Raw genomic sequence first — 20285 nt, forward strand, 5'->3', positions numbered from 1 at the left:
CTGGAAGTCTCCAGTACCAACACAAAAATCAGCTTGATAGGCAGCAGGGTGGATGGTATACCAACAGAGTAGTTCTAAGCAGAGTTATAAAACCCATTGACATCAGTAGACTTAGAAGAATGTAATCTGTTTAAGATGGCACTGCAGTGTATTATTTAGTAGTTTTTTTTCTGCATGACCCTAGACCAGATACAAACTCCTGTAATTTTGGTGTTTGTTGAAAATGTCACCTGGCAAGTGAAATGGAATTAGCGATGGCGACTCCAGCCAGCACAAGGCCTAGCCTGCTGTTGCATGAGAATCCTGGTGGGTAAAGTTTTAACTGCCCAGCCCCACCTTCATAGGAGGCAGGTCTCAGTGATACATGGCCGGTAGGCCAGTTCATCTGGATATAATCTTAGATCAACAATGCTGTAATACCCAGCTCCTAATTCTCTGACTTTCTTCTCCTTGTCTGGGATTTTCTGATCCCAGAACCGTACCTTCTTCTGCACAAGATAATCAAGATCCCTCAACCCCAAAAGACAGTCCTCCCAAATGCAACAGTTATAGACCCCAAGAAAACAGCCCAAATAGCAGGAGAAAACAATAAAATTAAATTAAGAGCACATAAGAGAAATGAAAACTATGAAAGAGTAAAACAATAAGTGACTACCTACAAAGTTAAAAAGTACATGCCAGTTCTAGAAATCTTCTCTGTACTCACTAAGAAACATTACTTGCCAAATACTCATTGTACAGAGAGAATGCCCTGTTCTCACCCTTATGGGAACTTTGAAAGAATGACTCATTTGGGATGACTCACTGTCACCAGAAGAAGAAGAGGAAGAAGACAACGACCATAGATTTGTACCGTGCCCTTCTCTCTGAATCAGAGACTCAGAGCAGCTTACAATCTCCTCTATCTTCTTCCCCTACAACAGACACCCTGTGAGGTGGGTGTGGCTGAGAGAGCTCTCACAGAAGCTGCCCTTTCAAGAACAACTCTTGCAAGAGCTATGGCTGACCCAAGGCCATTCCAGCAGCTGCAAGCGGAGGAATGGGGATGTTGGCTGGAGCACGTGCAGAGTACTCTCAGACCACAGCGTGAAGTCTCCTTTCATAGGAACGCCAGTAAGAAGAGCCATACACCAGTCTCTTTTGGTGCAAACGGTGTATTATATAGAAATATATACAGAGGTGAAATATTTACAAAAACAGTCCTGAGAGTCAAAGTGCCTCGCAAGCCCTCCGTCCAAAACAAGAGATAAGCACACTGAAAACTCAGCCGTAGATATAGTCCGGTCAGCCAATCAGGTCATACTGCTGACTCATTGCAACTCACTGTGAGTATCCAGATTTGCCTTGTTCTGATTGCATAGATTATATCAGTCATGTGATCAGACCTGTCATTCTAGATGCTCCCAATCTAAGCATGCTTCACAGCAGACTTACACCAACAGCGGAATCAAACCCAGTTCTCCCAGATAAGAGTCTCCACACTTAACTTCTACACCAAACTGACTCTCTCTATTTCCCTCAGTAGCTGAGGGAAATAGCCTACCTCGGTGGTCAAAGAGCTCTCACTCAGTGGGAGGGTGTTATGGTCCCAAAGAAGCTAGACCCTTCTCATCCAGCCCAGTGCACACTGTCTGGCTCCAGTGCCCTCAGCCAGGCCTGGCGCATGGGGCTCTGCTGCCTGAGGCAGAACCCCAATGCACGCCCTCCCCCAGTTAAGCCGCCCTGAGCCACTTGTTGGGAAGGGCAGGATATAAATAATAAAATAAATAAATAAATAAGTTTGTGCGCGCACTTTTCATGCACACTGCCTGATGACATCACCCAGAGGTGACGTCATCACACCGGCACTCCGTGCATCCCCTCTGCAGTGCTTGCTGAGTTCAACAGGCACTGCGGATGAGAGGCACCATTTTTTCTTGTCTTTAAAGGGTCGGGAAACTTCCACAACCCCTTAAAGCCAGGAAAAAACAGTCAGCACATCCCCTCCACAGTGCTTGCCGAGTTCAGCAAGTGCTGCAGCTGGGATGGTGCAGGCGGGGAGGGGGTACATTTGCCTAGTTTGCCTACTCCCACGCACCGGGCCTACCCTCAGCTGTATGAGGCATGGCTCAGGTAGCAAAATAGAACGTGGATGCAGAACCTACCAGCACTCTTGCTGTTTCTTGCCTATTGCCCCCCTCTCTCTGAGACCGATGGCACATGCTGAAGGAAATAGCCGCCTTCTAGAAATAGCTACTTTTTGTTGCTATTTTGAAAATGGAAGTGGGAGCAGAAGTACCAAGCCATCCAAACAGGCACATTTTTTTGGTAATTCAAATAAGGCTTTATTAAAAGAGCTTCATATTCACAGTCAAGACATTTTTTGTTAGAACTGATCCCCCAATACATTCTTTGTTAGAACTGATCATACATTTATACCTTCCCCCTGACCATTTACCACGTAAGCAGGAATGAAACTAATGTAGGAATAGCCTTCAAAATGTCCTCCCAGACAGGTACCCCCCCCTCCCAGTTCAAACTTGCTTTTAGAGAATTGAAAGTTATAGTTTCTGGCTGTACAGATAACAGATGACCTTCACAGCTGTGTTGAGGAATGCGTCTTAGCCCACAGAGAGGCTCTTCTGCAGCCAGGGCAGAGAGAATACTAATGATGTCATTTCAAAGACATGACAGTGCAAATAGCATGACTACACAGAAGCACTGGATTGCACACATGAATACATATTATGATCATCAGTTGCATACATATTGGCAAGAACCAGTTCTTGACATAGTGATGCTATCAGACTGTGGCGACATGATGGGAAGACAAGATTCTGGAAAAGTCAGTCATGCTGGAAAACATTGAAAGCAGCAGGAAAAGAGGGAGACCCAACATGAAATGGATGGAGTCCATCAAGGAAGCCACAAGGCCCTCAGTCTGCAAGACCTGAGCAAGGCTGTTAACCATAGGACATTTTGGAGGTCTCTAATTCGTAGAATCGCCATAAACTGGGTGTGACTTTTTTTTTACATTTTCTTTTTTTTAAAATTAAACTTTTTAAACAATATACAAGTGCAGTCAAATATTCACAAAATACTTAACCCTTTAAATCTCCCCTCCCCCTGACAAAAACCTATAATAACACATTTGTACCGTTATCCTAGGATCAGATTAAGACAGGCAAAGTTCAAGAGATAGATACAGCAACAAGACAATATGATCAAAACAAAAAGCTGCATAATAAACTCTCTACACAGAGAATACACACTGAAAGGGTTCAGAAGAGCTCAGCTTATAGAATGCATGGAATGCACAGAGTGAACTAACTTCCCTGAAAAGAAAAGTGAAGGGGAAAGGGGGGGGGGGAATAGAATTTAAAAAAAAACATATACACAATAAAGCCAAAATGCAACAGTAAAGGAGTGTCACTGGTTTTAAAATATATCAGATGATGATAAAATTTGGGTTTTTTTGGCAAAATGTCAGGGTCAGAGAGGTATGTAACAATAAGAAACCATAGCTTCACAAAGGCTTCCTGGGATTTGGGTGAGTGTGCTGGAGAATTGTAAAATGATATTTTTCCAAGTATAAGATAGTCCCAGAGCCAGATTCTCCAATCATTGACGAAGGGCATCATATGGGCACATATGAAACTCTTCAGTATCTCAGTCTGAGCCTCAGTCTTTGCTATTGGGTAGAATAAAAAATGTTTGCCCAGCAAAAGAAAGAAGTTTGATCAATAGATGGGAACATGCAAAGAAGGTGTTGATGTTTATGAAGTCAACTCTTGAATCAAACTGTTGAGAAAGTAACACTATCATTTTCCACGTGGAGTACATTGCCACATTAAATGTGAAGTGAAAAGTGACACGAGGCAGTTTTTCTGCCCAGAAACTATGTGAGTAGGCAGAACATACTTCTGAACAGGCTACTAAAATCAGGCATCATTTGACATAGAAGTGCTTTTCTTATTTGTGTCTCTCCAACTGTGAAAATGTCTGCCCTTCTTTTGCAGCTCTCATTGGATTCAACTAATCACTGCCTCCAAGATGATGAGAAACCTGACTCAGGTGAAAATGACAATAAGTCATTCGCAAGTGACGAGTCTGCCAGCAATAATCCAGTTACAAAAGTGCTGTTGGGTACTCCACCTCCCTCAAAGAAGGCCATAGAAAACAGGCAGGCATCATCACGTTCTGAAGGGACAGAGGAAGGTGAAGAAAAAGAGGACAACAATGGCAATGAAAAGGAAGTAAAATCCATTCTCACAAAGGACAGGAGGCTGGCAGACGATGGATATAAGGCTGTGTGGTTTAAAGAAGACATTACCCTGGAAGTTAAGGATGTTGAGATGATGATTGAAGTCGACAGTGATGCAGAAGAGAGTAGGAATGATGATGATAGTGATGATGGGAGATTATGAAGGTGAGGGAGATGACAGAGAGAGTGGCAGAGGTGGTAGCAATGTTTCCTTCGTTCCAGGAATCTTTTCAGGAAATTATTGTAATGCCCATCATCTTTATACTGTTTGCTAAATTGTATTCTTCAGACTATTAATGAGCAATATTAATTAGGAAGAAACGTGTATCTTCTTTTCCTATAGATATATGTTCTGCTTTTCCTAGAATCTTTAGCATTTGATAAGTTACCTATTTTAAGGAATCATTATAATCACTGGAATCAAGAAAATCATATATAAAGTGCCTGGGGATCTCTTGAGGTATTAATGTCTCGGGCAGAAAATTCAAATGCCATATCCCTGCACAAGACAAAAAATGCCTCAAAAAAGAAGTACCTTTTATCTCAGGTGTTTTGAGCTGCCTTTGCTGCTTTTAAACAATGTTCATTATTATTCTTATACTAGTCCTGTTAGTACATTTGAACCAGCAGAAGTCTGTATGGGGATCTGCTCAGTTATACTTGCAGGCATGTCCATATGCCAGGCATCCAAAAAAGATAGCATATACAAGCATTTCTGCAGAACAGTTCAGCAATGATATAAACTATCTAAGCAGCAAGGCAAGAATTTTAACTGGGTTAAAAATGAATAAATATTGATTTTTGATAGATTCATCTTATTTCTACAAATGTTTGGTTATGATGGAACTTTGCCAGTCTGAGATTTAGACTTGAATCCAAGGTTTCAAGACTAAGGTTTGGATACAATATTCATCTTATGTCTGCCATGGATTTCACTCATGGCCTTGATCATATCACTTTCTCAACTGCACGTTCCAGTCTGTGAACTTTGCCTGCCTCTGCATAGTGAGGATTTGCAGTGTTGTATTTATTGACACCAAGAATTTACCCTTCATTTATTATCCACTTAACAGTGGAGGACTTTTAAAAATCAGTAATTGCTATGGCTAGAGCAATTAGGTACGTGTGTATGTAAGAATGAATGTGCCATCAACTTACAGTTGACTTACAACTTACAGTGACCCCAGCAAGTGGCTTTCAAGGCAAGTGAGAAGCAGAGGGGGTTGTTAGGACAGAACAATTACCAGTTTTTTTCCAAAGGCCTTCCAGTAGTGTAACAAGGGGAATGGCAGCTGTGCAGGCTAAAGGAAGGGAAATAATGACAATGTAGACATTATCTTGGAAAACGTACATGTTCTTGTCTAGATGGCATAACAACACTCTTCAACTGCACTCTTCCCCAAAGGACTGGAGAAACAGCATACTGAGGATTCAAAAATGATGAATGGAACAAAGTTAGAAGAGGATGTAATGGAACAAAGTTAGAAGAGGATGTAATGTGGATGCTCCAAAATATGTTCCAGTTTGATAACTGAAGTGGAAAAAAACAATCTGTGTGGAAGCAGCTTTAGATGAATAGTGATGCATCTTTGTAAGCCAAAATGCCCTCAAAACGAGGTTGGGGAATTAGTCAGGTGGGCACCTGGCTCACTCAGGATCTTTTTACCTATGTATACAAGATACACGTCCAGAGAAGTAATGCGTAAATAATGGGGACTCTAATTTAGTAAAATCAATTATAATTTATTAGGAAAAATATAGGCTTCCATACAAGATAAAATACTCATACAATCATACATTCAGTCCTAGGAAACATAGTTAGAGAGATAGGGGAACACATGGGTAGACAAACAGGGTGATATTTACCTATCGTAGTCTTCAAGGAAGGCTCCAATGGCGACGAGCGAGGAAGTGGGAGAAGGGACCCGAAACTGATCAGGAATCGGGGATGGATCTATGCAGCGGAAGTTGGGATGCTGATAGAAGCACACCTGAGTGGAGTTGGGTCAGAGGTTACTTAGACCCTCTTGAGAAGTATATTTTTGTTGTTAACTTTGAGTTAGTTTAACCTTGTAATAAATAAAACCTGCTTTCTTTTCACAAACTTGTATTTGGCTGCTGAAATCTAAAGAACATGGGCATTACATTCACTCATCACAACTGACATGAACTTGGATTTATATATATATTGATTATTATAGATGGTTTTTTGAAAGGTTTAAAATGTTGATATTGTATATTTCTAGTTTCTTTAGTAATTTTTGGGTTATGATACTTTGTGTATCTTTGGTAGCATACTCTTGGTTAACTCTCTCCTGCTTTGTGTTTCACACCTGGAAGTTGGCAGCTCTTAAGTCCAAGTCTTGGACCATAGTAAGGCTGGATTGTGGCTACCTTTCCCCCCAAGAAATTGCCTTCTCTGCTATAGAAGCACTGCGTCATACAGCAGCTATAATGCTGTATGAAAATTAGTATAACATGACTGGAATGCATAATAAGGTAAAATTGGACTTTAAACCAGCTTAATTGTATGGATCTTAAGGACTCAGTCCAAACTCTGTTTTATTTGGCCTCCTTTATAGCATATGCCTTCCACTGAAATACAGCAAAACTACCTCTCTTTTTTTGGCATTTGCAGCCTTTTGGAGTAAGCTTGTGGACCTCTGGGTTAGAAACATTAGTGTAAATCAACATGATTCTGACTGCAGTGAAGTCAACTGCACTAAATATATCAGATAGGAATCCAGCCATTGAGTCTTCATCTTGCCTTCCTTCCCACACCATAATTCTCCTGATCTATTTCTTCCAAAAGCCCTTCCATCAAGAGTGGGGGGAAGCTGAGTGCTGTATTTCTTCCTCCTCTTTTAACCCTTTAAATTATTTTTTTCCTTCCCTGCTTGTAGCTTTACAATCCAGCTCAGTGAGAAGTGAGAGAGGGTATTGCTAGGTCATGGGGGCCACAGTCTCCATCATGCCTGTGCTTTTACACAGGTGTGGCAGAGGAAAAGGGGGAGGGGCAAAGCAGCAATGAGGGATGTGGGACCAGGGTGTATAGATGTTATTCCCACCAACATCCATGTCATTTGCTGCTGCAATGATGAGTTTTCTGTGTGGAAGCACCCTAAGCTAAAATTACTTCATAGCTTTCTGAACCAATTTAGAATAGTGGGGGGGGAAGAAATAGCAAACACCTTAAAGTCACAAATTAGTTAAAGGCAAAACCAGCAAGGCCAAGGTTGGTATAGCTTTCCACTCTGTTCATTTTCTCTTAAAACGCTTGAGTACAATCAAGTGACAACTTAGAATTGTTCATCACTATTAAAATTCTAGAATCATAGAGCTGGAAGGGACCACCAGGGTCATCTAGTCCAACCCCCTGCACAATGCAGGAAACTCACAAATACCTCCCCCTAAATTCACAGGATCCTCATTGCTGTCAACAGGCTACCTCTGTTTAAACTTATATCCTGCCCTACCCTACAAGTGGGCTCAGGACAGCTTACAACATATAATGAACAACATGTAAGTCACAATATATAAGTGACAATAAAACCAATAATATTTTTTTAAAAATAAAAAGGTAAAGGTAGTCCCCTTTGCAAGCACCAGTCGTTTCCGACTCTGGGGTGACATTGCATCATGACATTTTCATGACAGACTTTTTAACGGGGTGGTTGGCTATTGCCTTCCCCAGTTATCTACACTCCCCTCCCCCAGCAAGCTGGGTACTCATTTTACTGACCTCAGAAGGATGGAAGGCTGAGTCAACCTCGAGCCAGCTACCTGAACCCAACTTCTGCAAGGATCGAACTCAGATCGTGAGCAGAGCTTCAACTGCAGTACTGCAGCTTTACCACTCTGCGCCACAGGGCTCTTTAAACAGCCAAAAACAGGATGGCACTAAAAGAAAGCTCTTAAAACAGACCAGTGCTTCCTGCAGCATGTTACAGATGATGGTAAGTACTCTAGTATACAAGAGTATCCCGTAGATAACAAGCAAACAGCTAGGAGGCCCTGAGCACGTACCATGGGCTGGGGAGGCCAAGATGATTGAGCATCTACCACCTCAATCAAAGGCCTGGCAGAACAGCTCCATCTTACAGGCCCACAGGGTCCTGATCTTATGTAGGAGCATGTTCCATCAGGCTTGGTCAAGGCTATGTGGATGTTTCTTGGGCCAGGGATAACAGGTGCTGATCTGTGTAGGGCAAGGCTCTCCGGGGCACATATTGTGAGACACAGTCCCATCGATATGCTGGTCTCACTGTTTATGTTTTCCCCCTTTATCTATACATGTATTTACCAAGCAAGGGAGAGGGCTGTAGTTCATTGGTAGAGTACCTGCTTGGCACACAGAAGGTTCCAGGTTCTATCCCCAGCATCTTCAGTTAAAAATATCAGTTAATAGGTGAAGTCAAAGACTTATGCTGAAGACCCTGGAGAATTGCTGTCAGTCTCAGTAGACAATACTGACCTTGATGGACCAGTGATCTGACCCAGTATAAGGAAGCTTCATGTTTTCCAACATTTTACATATTTGATGAAGTGGGCTCTAGTCCATGAAAGCCTGTCCCACAATACCAGTACAATCCGAAGCATGTTTACCCAAAACCCTACTCAGGCCAATTGAATATCGCTTACTCCAGGAGATTGTTCTTAGGTTTCCTCTATAAATCTGTAAGCCTTATAATTTTCACAAGTCTTTGTTGATTTTCCAGAATGAGTTCACGTTCAAAGAAACAAATGAAAGTACGGGTCCCATATGTATGCATTTTCAAAGTTCTTGTAGCATGCCAGACATTTTATTCCCAAGGCATTTAATATGTATTATATATTTTTAAATAATTCTTTGTAATACAGAAAAAGTTGGAGTTAGTCTCAAGCGTATTTGTCCTTGTTTATGGAATAGTTTTTGTTCATGAGGCAAAGACTGTCACCTACTGGCAAGAGCTGGGATGTCTCAGAGACTTAAAATAATGGAGAAAACTAATGAAAACAACCAAATGCAGGCAAAAGTGAATTTTTATGCCTATTCCATGGCAATGATGGTAGCAAGGCATACTTCTCTGCCACCATTAAGTTTGTGCAAAATTATTCAACAGAGTGGCTCTCTGACTGCAAGTGGTGAGAGGGTCTTGTGTACAGCTGCCAATCTCCAGATGCAGTCCTGTGCTCTCCTGGAATCAGGCCCATAACTATAATAGGGTACAGGCCCCTCCACCACACTTGTGTCAAGTCTGCTTCAATTCTGGTCAAGCCTGTATGTCATCTTTGGTTCAGGGGGAAGCATTCTGGGTAAAAGCCATACTGTATGCCAATGCTGCTAGCTATACTCTTCCTCCTCCCCCCTTCCTGTCTTTTGTTATGTAGTTTGCTCTGCAATGGAAGCATGTGAAAGAGATAATAGTGCCTTCTCAGACAGGGCAATGTGGGAGAGGCGCCTTGCCCAAGGCCAGCCGGCCTGAGAATGATTTGTAACATCAATGTGTGAATGTGCCCTGCATAGTACCCCCTCCCTAAAGAATTTCTTTGAAGAAACACCTTATATGATTATCCTTACTGTATGTCCCCCAGTCTCTCAATCTCTTAGCTGTTGGATACAATGATTTCAATAAACTAGAAACTTTTTATCAAAAGGTCTCGTTATTGAGTCAGCCGACTTGACAACTTGCCCTAGTGGAAATCAGCTGGCCCTGCCACTTATGGCTGCTACCACTGCTTTCTTGCGCTTGCCAGTGCCACTGCTGCTTTCTCATGCTTCTGGGTATAAGCTTTCGTGTGCATGCTTTAAACTTTGTTGGTCTTGGTTGTAAAACAATTTATTATACTGTAATATATTGTAATAGCACATTATCATTTGTTATTTAAAAAATTAATACATATACATTGCATTTTCTCTATCCCTCCCCCCTTTTCGTAACCCCCGGCAGTGTATTTTATTTGAATTTTTTAAAAGGTAAAACTTTATCTATTAAAGAATCTTATTTCATAGAAAAAACATCAAAAAGAAAAGAAAAAAAAACCCATAGGTTATAATTATAATCCATTTTCATAGTAGTCCTTTAGTCATTAACAAAAAACCCCAAAAAGATATATTCCAATAATCTCGCTTTTTTACTATAATCCATATAAAGTTTCTTTAGAGATTAACCATTGTCAAAAATCGCCAAATATCCTTTAACATTCCATTGTTTGTTAACATACTTTTGGAACTTTGCCCATTCATTTTTAAACTTCTCTAAATCTTGTTCTTTTAAGATTCTTGTAAATTTGTCCATTTCACTCCAATGCATAACTTTCAAAATCCACTCTCACATTTCTGGTATTTTGTCTTGTTTCCACATCTGTACATATAATGTCCATGCAGCTGAAAGCATATACCAAATTATCGCTCTATCTTGTTTTTAAAAAGTTTCCATTTGTAATCCCAACAAAAAAATTTCTGGTGCCCTCTTAATATTATATCCCAAAATTTTCGAAATCTCTTGCTGAATCATTTGTCAAAATTGTTTTGCCTTTTCACAAGTCCACCACATATGGTAGAAAGATCCTTCTTGTTTTTTACATTTCCAACATCTATCTGACACCTAATTGTTCATTTTTGCCAGTTTCTTAGGTGTCATATACCACCTATATAACATTTTAAAGCAATTTTCCTTAATTTTATATCATGTAGATATTTCCAGAGTTCTTCCATAAATGTTCCCATGACTCCATCTGTATTTCTTTATTTATATTTATCGCCCATTTTATCATTTGCGATTTAACTACTTCATCCTTCATAGACCATTTCAGTAATAGTTTATATGCCTTTGAAATCAGCTTTTCATTCTCCCCAAACAGCATTCTCTCCAATTCTGTTTGTTCTTGTCTTATTCCATATTTCTTAATGTCCTGCTCAAGCAAACTCTTTATTTGTTGTAATTGAAACCAATTATATTTATACTGTATTTCCTCAGCCAATTTTAATTCCACCTTTCCTCCTTGAATTTTTAAAAGCTGTTTATATGATAACCACTTCTCTTCTTTAATATCTGAATACAATTTTATTACTTCTGTTGGCACAATCCAAAGCGGTCTCCTCTCATCTCCATATCTTTTGTATTTTGACCCAGTATTTAACAAATTACTTCTTATATAATGATGTGAGAAGAAGCTGTCCATCTTATTTTTTCCATAGTACATGTAAGCATGCCATCCAAAAACATTTCCATGACTTGTTAATGCTAGTAATTTTCTATTTAGTAATGTCATCCATTCCTTAATCCACACCAGGCATACTACATCATGATACAGCTTTAAATTAGGTAGTTGAAATCCGCCTCTTTCTTTCGCATCTGTCAGGATTTTCATTTTAATTCTTGGTTTTTTCCTGGCCCATACAAATTCTGAAAGTTTCCTTTGCCATTTATTAAATTGTTTATTGTCTTTCACTACTGGAATTGTTTGAAACAGGAACACACTTCTCGGTAAGACATTCATCTTAATTGCAGAAATTCTGCCCAGCATAGACAAATTCAATTTATTCCATTTTATCAAATCTCCATCGATCTTACACCAGAGTTTCTCATAATTATTTTTGTACAAATCAATATTTTTTGTTATTTCCACACTTAAATATTTTACTTTAGAGGTAACTTCACACTCTGTTAACCTCTGTAGTTCTTCCTGTTTGCTCTTTAACATATTTTTGCACAAAATTTTCAATTTTTCTTTGTTTATGTAAAAGCCTGACAATTATCCATATTCTTGTATCTTACAAAGCAACAATGGTGTTACATGAGTGGGATTTTCATTAATAAACATTACATCTTCTGCAAATGCTCTGTACTTATAAAAAACCCCTTTCACTTTCAGTCCCTCTATCTCTTTATCTTCTTGAATTTGCATTAGCAAAACTTCTAAAGTCGTTATAAATATCAGTGGAGATATTTATAAACCTTATAAGAGCAACCTTATCTTGTTCCTTTACTTATTATCATTTTCTCCGTTAAATCTGCATTAATACAGAGCCTTGCTTGTTGTTCAAAATATATCGCCTTTACCATTCTTATAAAATCTTCTCCCAGTCTCAGTTTCTCCATCACTGCAAACATAAAGTCCCAATGCACATTATCAAATGCTTTCTCTGCATCTGCAAAGAATAATGCTACTTCTTTTTCAGGGTGTTTCTCATAATATTCAATAACATCTATAACTGTTCTGATATTATCTCTTATTTGTCTTCTGGGAAGAAATCCTGCTTGTTCTTCTTTAATAAAACTGCTCAAATGCTGTTTGAAGTATTCTGCCAGAATTCTTGCATATATTTTATAGTCATTGTTAAGTAATGAAATTGGTCTATAGTTTTTTACATTTGTAGCATCTCTGTCTTCTTTTGGTATCAACGAAATTACTGCTTCTTTCCATGTGCTGGGAATTTTCCCATCTGTTCTTATAATGTTCATCAGTTTCTGAAGTTTTGGTAATAACGCCTCTGCAAGAACTTTATAAAGTTTTGCCATAAAGCCATCTGGACTGGGTGCTTTTCCTAACTTCGTTGAGTTAATCGCCTTCTCTATTTCTCCTCTTTCAATTGGTTTATTCAACACCTTCTCCATGTTTTCTGTTAAGGGATTTACCTTAATTTTCTGTAGATATGCATCCATTTTTTTTCTATCCACGCTTTGACTTTTAAATAGCTTGGCGTAATATTTATAAAATTCCCTTTTAATTCCTTCATGATCAACAATGTCCTTTCCTCCCAACATGATTTTGTTAATTACTTTGTTCTCCCTCCTTTTTTTCATTTGCCAAGCCAGATATCTTCCAGGTTTATTTGCTCCTTCAAAAGATTTCTGTTGGAGTCTTTTTAAATTCTATTCCACCTCTTTATTCAACAAATGTCTCAATTGGATTTGTAATATTGTAATCTCTCTTATAATTTTCTTTTTCCCAGGTAGCTTTTTAAGTTCCTTCTCCTTTTTTCCAATTTATTTCTGAATGTCCATCATTTGCTTATTTTTGGCTCTTTTATCTTTATTATTCAATGTAATTAAAATGCCCCTCATTACCGCTTTGTAGGCATCCCACACAATTTGAAATTGAATGTCCTCATTTTCATTTATTTGGAAGAAGCATTTAGTTTCCTTTTCCAGAGAGACAACTCTCTCCTGTTTCTGTAGCAAGTCCTCATTTATCCACCATCTTGGAGTCTTTTCCCTGATTTTGCAGACCACATTATTGGATTGTGGTCTGACCTTATTTTAGGAAGTATCTCTATTTTTTTCATTAATAGTCCAAGATCTTTTCTAGTCCATATCATATGAATTCTCGAGAAAGAATTATGCCTTGCTGAAAAATAAGTATAGTCAGGTTCTTTGGGATTTAATTCCCTCCAAATGTCTTCTAAACTCTCTTTGTTTTACCAGCTCAAAAAATGACTTTGGTAATTTTCCTTCTTTATTTTTTTCCCAGACCTGTCCAGAGTATTTTTTTTACTGTTCCATTAAAATCTCCCATTATCATAATTTGTTCATACACTACTTGGTCTAATTGTTGCATAATATCTTTTTTAAAAGAGTATTTTGCTCCATTTGGGGCATATATTCCCAACAACAAAGTTCTTTTATAGTTCAACGTCACTTCCACCGCAATATATCTGCCATTATTGTCTTTAAAAATTAATTTTGGGTCTAATTCTTGTTTGATGTAAAAAACGACACCCCTTTTTTTCTCCTTGGCCAATGAACAAAATTCCATGCCAAGTTGTTTGTTCCATAAAAATTTATAATCTGTTTGTTTGATATGTACTTCTTGCAGGCAAATTATGTTACATTTTTGTTTCCCAATCCAATGAAAGGTTGCCCTTCTTTTTTGTGGTGAATTAAGTCCATTTATATTCCAAGATATTAATTTGTAATCCATAATGTTTTTTATTCTTGATCTGTTCCCCCAAAGTCCTTATGCTCCCCCCAAAACTTCGTCATTTCCTGGGTATTTGTGATGGTAAATCTCCATCTTTTAAATTCAAAACTTAAACCCTCTGGGAGTACCCATCCGTATCTCATTTCTTTTTCTCTCAGCTTTTCTGTCAGCTCTTTATAAAGTCTCCTGTCACTGATGACTTTCCTTGGCAATTTTTTCATGATTCTTACTCTACTGCCATCCACCTCCTGTGTGCTCTCAAATTGTTTACTCAGGATCTTTCCCACCATATCTCTTGTCACAAATCTTACTACCACATCTCTTGGTAGTTTGTTTCTTCTGGCATATTCTGAATTTACCCTATAGATGTAGTCATAGAAATGGTTGGTTTCATCTGGATCTTCATCTAAAAATTCAGCAATAATTTTTATTATATATGTCCTTAAATCAATCTCAATAGATTCTGGCACCCTTCTTAACCGTGTCTGATTTTCCATTAGTTTACAGTCTAATAGTACTGCTTTCTCCTGCATTTTTTGAATAGTGGAATCCACTGTGTCTATTCTTATACCTTGGCCTTTCACTGTTTCTTCCACCTTGAACTTTCTTTAATGCTGCTTGAGAATCTTTTCTAAGATCCTCAATGTTTTTTTAAATTTTTTTTAACTTCTTCTGCACTGGACTCAATGTCTTTTTTTATTTCTTTATTTCTGATTTTGACTCCTTTATTATCTTTACCAATCTTGCTTCCATAGCATCCATTGCGTACTGCCATTTAGCCATTTTTGCTTCTTCAAGTGACCCAGCCCCTTGTTCGAATCTGCTTTGTTATTGATTTTTGCACAGACATCACTATTTTCCCATTACTTGAATATGCTCTAAAGTTGATCTCTCAGATTTGATTTTCAAGTACTCAGTCTTATAGATTGGACCATGACTTTTTGAACAAGCCCAAAATCACAGTTCCCTGATGCTCCTAAGTCTAGATGTTAATTTTTTTAAAAATTTATTCCTCCAAAATGGCATCCATGGCTTTTTGTCCTTTTAAAAACTTTTTTCCTTTTTTCTCCTAAACTGCACCAAAGTTGATCCTAAACATATAATCCAATAGATTCCACCTTTTAATGATGATATCTGCCGTCTCTACTATTTTTTAAAGTCCCATTTTTTTTTAAATAATTTTTAAAATTATGACCTTCTTTTAATGGCCACCAGTACTTCTCTATGATTTGAGGTTCTAGAGAGGGCTGGGAGGCTTGCTATTTTCCCTTCTCTTAATGGCTTCTTCCTTCCTTTCTTGCCACGAAGTCTTGTTTTCAATGGTTAAGAAGTCTCACGTTACTTCTGTGATGACATTTCCTGTGTTGTCATCGTCAAGTCAGCAGTTCTCCTCGGAGGGGGTTGTCTGTTCCCGACCACAGGTATTCAAAACAATATTTGTTTTTCCTCTTTTAATCTTATTTCTCCAATATCACCAGTCCCAATATTACCCCCTCCTTTATCTTCCTTAATTTAAGATGGTATAATTAGATCCAGACCTTTGTTTTTATTTTAAATTAGTCTTATATTAGTCCCAGAGTGATAGATATAGATCTTTTACCTTCAATGCCGATATCCTTCTGCACACTGCTCTTTTTGAAAATAGATGTTAATCAGTCCCAAAGAAGCTTTGAATCTTGGTGAATTTAAGTCAACTTAATGACCTCAGAAATCCTCTGTAGATGATTGAATGCAGTCCTTCTCCAGGGACTCTTCAAAGCCAAAAAGGAACCCCACTGGAGTTCCTCGTCAGCCAAAGTAAATCCCCTCAGAACTTCATATGCATATCTTGGCCTTCTCCCTGCCTGGAAGAAGTAGGCAGCAGGTGTTGCACTCACCTTCTCTGTCCAGAACAGAGGCTCTGGTCTGCTCCTCAGCTGAGAAGCAGCTCGATCTGCCGTGACCAAAACCTGGAAGTCTAAACTTTGTTGGTCTTAAAGGTGTCACTGGATTCAAACTTTGTTCTATATATCCTAGGTGAATTCATGCCATGGAGAATACCTGGAGATTTTAGAGATGGAGCTTGAGGAGGGTGGGATTTGGGGAGGGAAGGGACTTCAGTAGGGTACAATGCCTAGAGTCCACCTTCCAATGCAGCCATTTTCTCCAGGTGAAGTGCTCTTCATCACCTGGAGTCAATCACTTGTAATCCCAGAGGATCTCCAGCCACCACCTAGAGTTTGGTAACTCTACAAAATCCCCACCATCACAAGCATTGTCTCAAATCTGCATGAATTTTCTAAGTTGGAGTTGGCAACCTTAGCCTTACATCCTGCACTAATGATAGATTATTCAACAGCTTCCCACTTCACAAATTAAGCTGCTCAGCCTTGCTTTAGACACCAATATTCCTGCAGAATAATCCCATAATGTTATGACAGCACAGATTTATCACAATTGCTTAGATAAATTAAAGTTTTTGTGGCCTAATAATGTGGAAAACATGCTTAAGGAGTCAGGCCTTCCTACCAAGTTATTCCTCAGCCCAATATTGGTTCAGTAGGGGGTGCTGTTGGGGCTGCCCCAGTTATTCTGTTCACTGCTACTACTACCTAGAACACATCCCCTGCCTGGAGCTGAAGCAACCTGTGCTCCATCTCACCTCCTTTCATCCCCAGGAGTCTTGAAACACAGTGCAACAAACTTCACATCCTCATTAGGGCTTCCCAAATTCATATGTCTTGCAAGAGCTCAAGAAGTCCTATTGGGCATGTCCATGTGCGGCAAGATGCCAGGGGAATGAGGAAGAAAGTGGTGCCAGTTGCTCTGGCTTTGGGTAGGGGGAGGGAAGGACAGAGCAGAGGTTAAGAGTAGGGGGCTGCCAGCATGAGGCTGGTAGCCAGGGAGACTCACCAAGTCTGGTAGGGTTTTGCTGGTGATATAGTAGGGGAACTGGAAGTGACATCACTGAGGGAAAAGAGCAAAAAAGAGGAGAGACCTCTGTAGGAAACCACAAAAGGTACTGAGGCCACACAAAAAGAGAAAAGGGGGGGGGGCAAATATCCTTAACTGTGCAAAACCAAGTTGTTAATATATACAGTGCAAATAATACAGTGCTTACAGTGTAAACAGTCCCTTCTAGATGAAGCGGATTGTCTGGTTGGATCCAGGAGTTAATGAATACTTTCTTAAAGGAAGGGGTAATGATGCCTGCTTATAGGGTTGCCAACTTTGGGTTGGGAAATTTCTGGAGATTTGGGGGTAGAGCCTAGGGAAGGCATGGTCTAGAGAGAGCCCAGCAAGGTATAATACCATAGAGCCCACTCTCTGAAACAACAATTTCTTCTAGGGGAACTGATGTATCTATTGGCTGTAGAAAATATTCCCTTCTTGGATAAGGTGCTCAACCTAAGTTTTGGGTGGGGTTGCACACCCCATGAAAGAACAAGCTGGAGTGCTTTTGGATCTGTGCAGGGCAGGTCTCATCTGCGGCACAAAGCTCCTTCAGGCGGCCCTTCCTTGAGAGACATGATTTGACCACAGTTTTTTTAAAATTAATTTTATTTTTTAAAAATGGGGATACAGAAAAAAGAGAATCAGGGAAAACATTAAGTAGGTTTGGTTATAATTCCATAGTATATGGGCAGTTATACAAATGTTAAGGATATGTCCTAAATGTGCATGAGTATGTAGGATAAATACATGACAATTCGTTTAACAAAAACACAATAGCACAATGTATTAGTGTATTAACATAAAGAGTATTTCAAACTGATGTATATATAATATATGAATAGCATAATATCACATGATTATTTAGAGATCAAGATAATTGCTTTTTAGAACCTCTATCTATAATGGATAATATTCTCATGCTTTCTAATTTATTTTACTATATGATGTAATATAAATAACCTCAGAAGACCCATTATAAAGTTATCATGCTAAAATTTGTTATTACAAAGAAAGGCACTTACAACTGATATACATATTTTGCATCGAGTCTGTCATGTAATATAATCATACTAGGAATAAGGCCGGTTGTGAGGAAAAATACAATGGGTTCTAGAAAGCGGCTCTTGGCAAGTGCCCCCACCCTTGGTGGTAACAATACTTCTTCAGGCAGAAATGGCTGGTTTGGAGGGTGGAGGCTATGGCACTGTACCTGTCTCTGAAATCTCACCCCTCTTCAAACCTCATCCTCTCCAGGCTCCACCCCTCAAATCTCCAGGAATTTCCCACCCTGGAGTTGGCAATCCTATTTCCTTCTCAGCCAACCATCAGTCCACCTTTATTTGCATCTCTGACTTCAGCTTTCCATTTCCTCCCCCCTTCCCGCAGCCTCTACCTAGAAAAAGGACAGTCTTTTTCTACAATTGGGACCAAAGCAGCTTATACCATTCTCCTCTCCCCATTTCGATCTGTACAGCAACCTTTGAGGCAAGTTAGGCTGGAAGTCTGTAACTGGTCCAAAATCACCTAGTCAGCTTCCAAAGCAAGAACCTGGGTCTGGCAGATCCTGCTCTGAAGTGCTAACTCCTGTATCACACTGTCTGTCATAGGGGAGCTGCTGCTGAACAGTAGCAAGCAGCCAGGCCTAGGGTAGCCAACCTACAGGTGGAGCTTTAAGATCTCCCAGTATCACAACTGAACCCCAGACAACAGATCTCTCTCCCCCTTGAGAAAATAACTGCTTTGGCATTATACTCTATGGCCTCTCCCCTCCCCAAACTCTGGCTTCCTTAGTCTCCACCACAAAATCTCCAGGAATTTCCCACCAATCTGGAGCTGGCAGGACTGTGCCCAATGAGTAGGCGTGGAAAGGACCTCCTCCCCCTGCCTCTTACTGACAGAACCAAGTTTGTTTGGCTTTTACTGACAAAAGCGTGCTTGGTTGGGCAGCAACAGCCATTGCTTAACAGCTTCCCCAGTGGCCCAGCAGGCAGGAGAGAGGAGCAGACTCAACCAATTGGAGGTAAGTACAACTGAGTGGCAGTTGACATGCCACTGGCTGATGTAGTATGCTCATGGGTCAATGGGCCAATGGGAGAGCTGTGCCAGCACACAGGGCTTTTATTATTTATGATATCAACCAACCATTCAGATATCTAACTACAAAACTTGGTTATAATAATAATAATAAAAGACACCTTTTAGTCTTTGATACTATTTGTCAATTTTGCCATAACTGCATATTCTAGCATTTTGTCAATCCAGTTCTCCAAAGCTGGGCAAGCTTTCACTTTTCTAGTTAGCTGCATGTATTACTCTTGCTGCAGTTAGCACATATCTGAGGAAGTCATGCACCTGTTTTGTCCACGATCATTGCTAGAATTCCTAATAACATTGCCTCTGTTTATATAGGAAATTTAATGTTCAAAAATTTTTAGATTTCTGTTATGTATTTCTGTCCAGTATTCGTTAGGTTTTCTACCAGGTTGCATTTCCATTTTCTGAATGCCTTTGGCTGTAATATACCAACAGAAGAACATTTTGTACCAGTTTTCTTTAAATGCTTCACTTGCTGTGAATTTCCCCATTGTTGAAATGGGATCGCCTTCCCAAAGTTTTGTGACCATTTCACCATGCGTATCTTCACTTGTTCTGCTTCTGTAATATAAGGTAAATGTGTCCTAGAAGACCACCAGTTTTTTAATAAGCTGTCTCTGATAACATGCCCTATTTTACTTTTAGTTTTTTTAGATATCCTCCCAAATGTTTTATTCCAAAGATATTCATCTATGCAGGCCTTCCAACTAGTCTGCTGTCTCTCATTTTATCAGTCTTTTGTTTGGGTTTTTGATCCAGTCCGAAATTCAAAGTAGGTAAGCTGCTTGGTAATACAGCTTCAGCTTAATGCTAAACCTCCTATTTTCCTTTCATCTTGTAAAACTTTGAATCTGACCCTTGGTTTCTTGCCACTCCATATGAAAGTGTATCTGTCAGTTTTTCAGGATCTTATCATGTATTTCAGTTAGTAACATTTGAAATAAAAAGTTGATTTTGGGTAGAACATGATTTGGTCACAGTTGTCTGTATTTGTATTAGCCCAGATGAATCCATCTTTGCTAGCTGCCCTGAGTTTCTTGGGAGAGGACAGCATGAGCTGCTCTCAGAGGAGCATTCTCGCTGTCATGCTTGTCAGCAGAGCCTTGTC

At 39.4% G+C, this 20285-nt stretch overlaps 1 protein-coding gene across 1 annotated transcript in view; it reads left to right on the forward strand.

Moving 5' to 3' along the window:
* CDHR5 (cadherin related family member 5) overlaps nucleotides 1-4518 on the forward strand; it is a 58832-nt gene extending 54314 nt beyond the window's left edge. Inside the window, 2 exon segments of the mRNA XM_060262404.1 lie at nucleotides 3999-4394; nucleotides 4396-4518. Coding sequence (XP_060118387.1) covers nucleotides 3999-4394; nucleotides 4396-4518 — 519 coding nt within the window.
* The last annotated feature ends 15767 nt before the right edge of the window (nucleotides 4519-20285 follow it).

Source organism: Heteronotia binoei, chromosome 21 (genome assembly GCF_032191835.1).
Source record: "Heteronotia binoei isolate CCM8104 ecotype False Entrance Well chromosome 21, APGP_CSIRO_Hbin_v1, whole genome shotgun sequence".
NCBI classification, from domain to species: domain Eukaryota; kingdom Metazoa; phylum Chordata; class Lepidosauria; order Squamata; family Gekkonidae; genus Heteronotia; species Heteronotia binoei.